Source organism: Anas acuta, chromosome 2, assembly GCF_963932015.1.
Source record: "Anas acuta chromosome 2, bAnaAcu1.1, whole genome shotgun sequence".
Classification (NCBI taxonomy): domain Eukaryota; kingdom Metazoa; phylum Chordata; class Aves; order Anseriformes; family Anatidae; genus Anas; species Anas acuta.
The window spans coordinates 29,876,306-29,882,472 of NC_088980.1; the positions used below are offsets into that span (position 1 = coordinate 29,876,306).

The 6,167-nt window shown below is 42.2% G+C and overlaps 1 protein-coding gene across 4 annotated transcripts in view; it reads right to left on the minus strand.

Moving 5' to 3' along the window:
- The window catches only part of ETV1 (ETS variant transcription factor 1), a 66,998-nt gene extending 64,912 nt beyond the window's left edge, over positions 1 to 2,086 (minus strand). Inside the window, exons 1-3 of one of the 4 annotated variants that reach the window (XM_068674081.1) lie at positions 2,068 to 2,086; positions 1,149 to 1,282; positions 270 to 357 (exon numbers count right to left, since the gene is read on the minus strand). In XM_068674081.1, the coding sequence (XP_068530182.1) occupies positions 270 to 357; positions 1,149 to 1,193 (133 nt within the window). In that variant the 5' untranslated portion in view covers positions 1,194 to 1,282; positions 2,068 to 2,086. Of the gene's footprint in view, positions 1 to 269; positions 358 to 1,148; positions 1,283 to 1,418; positions 1,551 to 1,793; positions 1,981 to 2,067 lie in introns of those variants that run through there. The other 3 variants (XM_068674082.1, XM_068674079.1, XM_068674080.1) reach the window with 3 other exon arrangements.
- Between the last annotated feature and the right edge of the window lie 4,081 nt (positions 2,087 to 6,167).

Sequence of the window (6,167 nt, forward strand, 5' to 3'; positions counted from 1 at the left end):
AAAGGCTTGGCCTCAGTGCATGCCATCCATGTGCCACATGTGCAGTGATACCTAGATGCAACTGGGTAAGTCAAGGAAAAGAATATCAACTTTATCAGTTTTTGCCTTTGCCAGTTTGCTTTGCAACAGTAAATGAAATTTTCTTGTCTTGTTTATTCAGATTGATCTAGATAAATATACCTCAAAAATAAATTAAAAAAACAGCTCTCAGAAAGCTTCTCTGCATTAGTAAGTAAGAGGGAGGAGGGGAGAGTAGAACAAGCCCTCACCTTCTGAATCATGAGCCAGGTCTCTGTTAATGAATTTTCTTTTCCTGACATTTGTCGGTCTCTCATTACAGTTTCTCCCACGCGGATTCTATAAACAGGAAAGATCAGTTACTTTAGAAATCTGAGTTGTGTTTTGTTGTTGTTGTTGTTGTTTTCTTTTTCTTTTTTTTTCCATTTAATTAAGAATACTCAAAGCCAGCATGAATTCTTTACGTTTTCAAACAGGGAAATGATCGTCTTACAGCCTCCAGCTTCTAGCAGAAGATACTGAGTACGTAACATCTTCCAAAAGATTCCTGTGTCTAAATGCAACACATTTCTAGCTATCCATGTAGACAACTATTTGTGCAGATACATATGTAATGTGTTCGAGTAGCAACACAATACCAACCATGTATTTTTAGCATCTAAAGCACACAAACCTACACAATAGCACATAGATCCTCTCTGCATACGCTACGCAGGAGAATCCAAATATAAGATGCTAACTGATAGCTTTGTTTCCCTCCTGTGTTACTTATAAAATTGTTTTCAAAGTCCTGAAAGCAAAGGAAAAATAAAACGTTAAGGTTTGCCTCAACTTCATTCTTCTGAGTGTTGCAGGCAAATGCAGCCAGAAACTTTGAATGCAGCTGCTGCTCTTGCCTCTCTGATCCTCTAAACGTGTGCATGATTTTTTAATCATCCCAAAACTGTCTTTAAAAGAACACGATGCTTTATTGAAATAACTAAGAAGATAAGCCCATCTTGTAGGCAAAGCTCCCAAATGAAGAGTCGCCCCTACAGCAGTAACAAAGCAGATACTCTGTCTGCAAAACTCCCCCACAGAAATAAGTCGGAGTCAAGTTTATAAACACCAACTTTGAAGTGATCACTCACATTGGTGACCATGTAAGGCACTTGCTGGTCATAAAATCCATCCATCCTGCGGTTCTTCCACAAGTCTTAGCCCAGTGTTTTATTTATTGGGCATTGGATCTGGAGATTTCCTCGGGATCTGGCCTCCAGTCAGCCTAGAGGGGAATACAAGATGGCTTTTAGGTTTAAAAAAAAAAAAAAAAAATCATGAATGAACTGCTCGAATTTGCATAGCTAATTAACCTCAAAGAGTCCCATTCATAAAAACAACCCTCCCTTCTCTGCCTTCACCTGGGTTCCGCACTTCTGCCAGGAAAACAGGGCGCGAAAGCCCCGGGAGGCAGGAGCGGAAAGGCAGGCGAGAGGCAGGGGCTGCTCACGCTCCCCCCGGAGCCCCAGGCGAGCCGTGCGAGTGGCAGCCCCGGCTCGCAAACGTGGGCTCGGCTCGAAATGGCGATCGGCGCCGCGCACCTCACGGCAGCGCCCGCCGGCCGCCGCCACGCACACCCCCACACATGCACCCCCACGCACCCGCACCCACGCACACACACACACACACCCCCACACGCACCCCCGGCCACCTTCTCCCCCACGATCGCTTTCTCGCCACCCTCCAGCACCGCGCGATCCTCAGAGGCGCCGGGCAAAGTTGCGGGGAAGACCCACCTGAAGGCCACGCGCGGCGGTCGGCTGCGAAAAAATTCCCTCCAAATTTAATAAAAACATTAATTATCCCCCGGCACTTCCCCCTCGGAAGCGGCGAGCGCCACTGACAGAGCTCAATCCCGTGGTTTTTCCTCTCCTCCTCCTCCAGGGGCCCCCGAGCCGCGCCGGCGGATCCCCGCCGCCCATTGGTTCCCCGCGCCCCCCGCCGGATCGCCGGATCGCCGCCCGCCGCCCGGCCCCGGCCCCGGCCCCGGCCCCGGCCCCGAGGGCGAACCTCAGCCCTGCCCTCGGCTTCTCCGCCGGGGGGCTCGGAAATCACAGCTCGGATGCGCCTCCGTGCCACCACACCGATCCCGGGATCCTGCTGCGGCCGCGCCACGGCCGCCACAGCCCCCAGGTGGCAAGGCAAGCCCCGGTCTAACCCCCCCACCTCAGCCCCCACCCCTCCAAAAAATAAAATAAAATAAAGTTTAGCCTCCCTGGCTCCAGAAAGGCAAGAAAACACCCTCCCCCGCCACACTCTGCCCCGCTTTTTCTGATGGCACAGCAGTCCCACCAAACTTCGAGGAGCCCAGAGGTGAGGACGAGGTGAACACAGCAAGAGGCTCACGGCACTTCAGAGGCTTTGCACCGCTCTGTCACGACCCCGTGGCATCCCAGGGTTGTTTTATTATTATTATCATTATTATTATTATTGTTATTGTTATTATTATTATTATCAGTAGTACTATTAGTATTATTGTTGTTGTTGTTGTTACTGTTCTTGTTGTTGTTACTGTTATTATATTTTAGCTGAATCATAGAAAGCAATTGTTACTTCTCCTAGGATGACACAATTTCTAGGTTTTGTGGACAGAATTTGGCTGCATTGAGGCACCAGAGTGAGTGAGTGTGTTTTTTGGTACAGTAGTGCCAGGATTGGAAAAGCTCAGGATTTCTGATGGCTTCTCAAAGTGAGTTTCTTTCTCTGCATAGAGTGGCTGTTGGAAGGCTGTGTCTGAATACACTTGCATTTTCTGGACTGCCAAAATTCAACAAAGCAGGTTGTGTGGTTTCATACAGCAGCCATACCTATGCTTTGAGCACAGATATGCAGGTATTGCAGCAATCGGGGGGCATAGTTAGGACTCCTGACAAGGGCTTGCTGTGAGATGCAAAGTTTCAGATTTTTAAGATCTGATGCAGTTTCACAACTAACAGACAGATCCCCAAGTGACCAGGTCCAACTTTGCTCTCAGCCATTTCCGAGTTTGTTTTTTGTTTTTGTTTTTGTTTTTGTTTTGTTGTTTGATTTTTACAGCTAAGTTTGTAAAGGCAACTAAAGAAATCTCCTTTTGTTCAGATTGCCCACATTGGTATTAGCAAAATTTGGTTTACTTCTTCTAGATTAATTTGTATTGAAAAGTGACAGTTGTTTTTCTATATTCTGAAGTATATTACTTTCCTCTGCAACTTTTTCCCCTCTCTGCTCTGTTCTGATCTCACTATTCATACTCACTTGCTACTGGTCCTGTCCAGACAACAAAGACTGAAGACCCATGTTGCCACCACATCCTCCTTCCCATACTGTATTTTCAGGAAAAATCTCCACAACCCGCTGTTGGCTTTCTGTATTCTTGCTGCTGCCATTTCCCCACATGCATGCGAGCACACCTGGAATTACAGGAGGGTACTTGATTATATTCTAAACCTTGTATAAACAGATAATAATTCAATTGTGTTCTTGGCCAAATCTCTAAGTTGCTGCTCCTGTACATCACTTCTGAGGTGTGTAATAAAGAAATAAAAATCTACAGGTATAAGAACAGTTTCCTGGATAATGATTCCATCATTCTCTTAGTTACACCCATGCCCAAACTAGAGCAGCTGCTGAGTCAGGGCAACATGATGGGCTTGGAAGACAGTGGGCTCTGGCTACAGATCTGTCCCCAGGGGGCACCTGGCATTAACCCACAGACCAGCCAGGTTAGCTGCCTTTGGCAGAGCTGATGAAGCTCTGTGGTTGTCTGTCCTATCCTGTCTGAGCCACTCATCAATCAGCTCCCGAAACACAAGACTGTCTAGTCTAAATCCAAATCAGTGATGGATCGCCTTCTCTCTAAACAGTACACTAAAGATTGTTGGTGTGTGTGTTCCCCAGATGAAGTTTCTGAGGGACCTCAGACCCATCAGGTGTTTGTCACTGCCTGTGGATTTAGCTCAGCTCAATCTCATCCTGTGCTTCCCTGCACCGTGGCCTGCACATCACTGGTGGTTTACAGAGCTGGAAGAGGCTGACACCCTGCAACAGCCAAACTCTCTGTGCTCTTGGGCCGTAACTCCAAGAGTTACATGAGCATTACAGGTACTCTGGCAGGAGACATGCTGTTGTGCTTGCTGCTCCTCACATCACACGCCTCTGCCTTTCCTCATCATCATCTCTGGCCCTTTCACACATGCTGAGGAGAAAAAGAAGAGTAAAGCTATTTTGAAGCCCTCTTTATCCTCCTCTCTGTTCATCCACTGTGCTGAGTGGTACTCAGAGGAACTTCATTAACTATTAAGAGGTAGATGCTTACAGGAAAAAAAAAAAAAAAAAAAAAAAAAACATAACTAGTGGTAACCCACTCCAAGGTCCTTGTGCAGAAATGCAGCCTTGTACCATCACCAGTCATACGTACGTTATATGTAAACTGGTGCAGCCACAGTAATCAGTAATTATTTTGTAATTTTGCATTTTCGTCAGAAATCTTGAAATTTTGCTTCATTTTCATGATAAATAAAACTTTTCTGTTTTAACTACTATTTCCAGAAAACAAACAAACAAAAAACAGAAAACAAACAAAAAAACAACCACTGAACAGTTTTGATCAAGTTGAATATATTCTACACAAATGTGAATTTATTTTAAATATATTTTTAAACTAATTCAGATTTTCTAATGTCAATGGTTTAGAAATAAAATATTTGTTTTCTTTTAGAAACAGACTTGTTAAATTACAATATAAACCTTCACTGTTGTATTGAAAACAATATATTATTTCCATTTTATAATGGCAATGTATACTTCAAACACGTATCTTAATGAGGACAATGAAATATATATTTCTTGCTCAATATGAAACAAATCATTATTTTAACATAAAAAAAAAAAATAAAAGTAAATCCAGAAAGGCAGAGTAAAGTGAATAAACCTTGTTTTAAACCTTGTTTTTTTCCTGGAAAATGTAAGAAGAGTTTAACCACATTTTCAAATAAAGAAATAAATTATCATAATCCAGTGTGATGAAAACTAAATTCAATTAAAAACAAAACAAAACAAAACAGCTGAACTGATAGCAAAACAGAGAATTACACTAATAAATGCTTTACGTTGAAAAACATTAGCCACTTAAGCACCTTCAGAAAGTGCCTCAAAAAAAGGATAATCACAAGTAGCAAGGTAAGTTTTAAAATAACGTTAAATTAAAACAGAAAAATCTCTCTCTCTTCCCCCCTCCCCCCCCCCCCAACTGTTTAGCTTAACCATTCCTTTCAGGCATTTTCCCAGAAAAAGTGATGTATTTATGAACTTGCTGTTAAAAAAAAAAAGGGGGGGGGGGATGCCATCCATCCAAACAACTGTTGAACAGCAACATTTAAAGCATAGTCTGTAGCAGACTCAATAAAATAACAACTAAATGTGTGACTGACTACAGCAAAACTATGAAAAGCTAATGAGATTTCTCTCTGACAAATTAACCCTTGACCACCTACTGATGATGAATCTCAGCATGTTAGCAGTGGTTATTTTATCATAATGCTACTGGAACACAACAAAGTAGTACATAATAACAAAATTAAGAAAGCAAACAAATAAATAAACAAAAAAGATAAATGAGAATGGCAGATATTTGCCCAACAGCGTGGCTTTTCAGAAAGCCTCTGATTCAAATACAGCATCCAGGAACAAAACTTAAACTAGGAAAAAAAAAAAAAGTACTAATAAGAAGGAAACACACGATGATTATATCCATATGGTAAAACCATCAGATGTGGAAATAATAATGTATACAAACAAGTGTCTTCAAAGAAAGAAGGAAGAAAGACAAAAAAATAATCTCAGTTAGTTTTTAACATATGGGTTAATAACGCATTGCATACATCATTGTAGTTTAGTATTATCAATGCACAAACCTGGAGGCCTTCCTAAGTAACTGCATGTAAATGCCTGTTTACCTGCTAATGCAGTGCAAGGCAATTTTCAAGTAAACATTAATGTGCAAGAAACTTATGGTAGTCAGGAAAACTAAAATTAAGATATGACATAAATCATGCAAGAAACCAAATGCCCCCACCTTTTTATTTATTTATTTATTTTTACTACTGGTGAAAATTGAACCCAGTTTAATAATA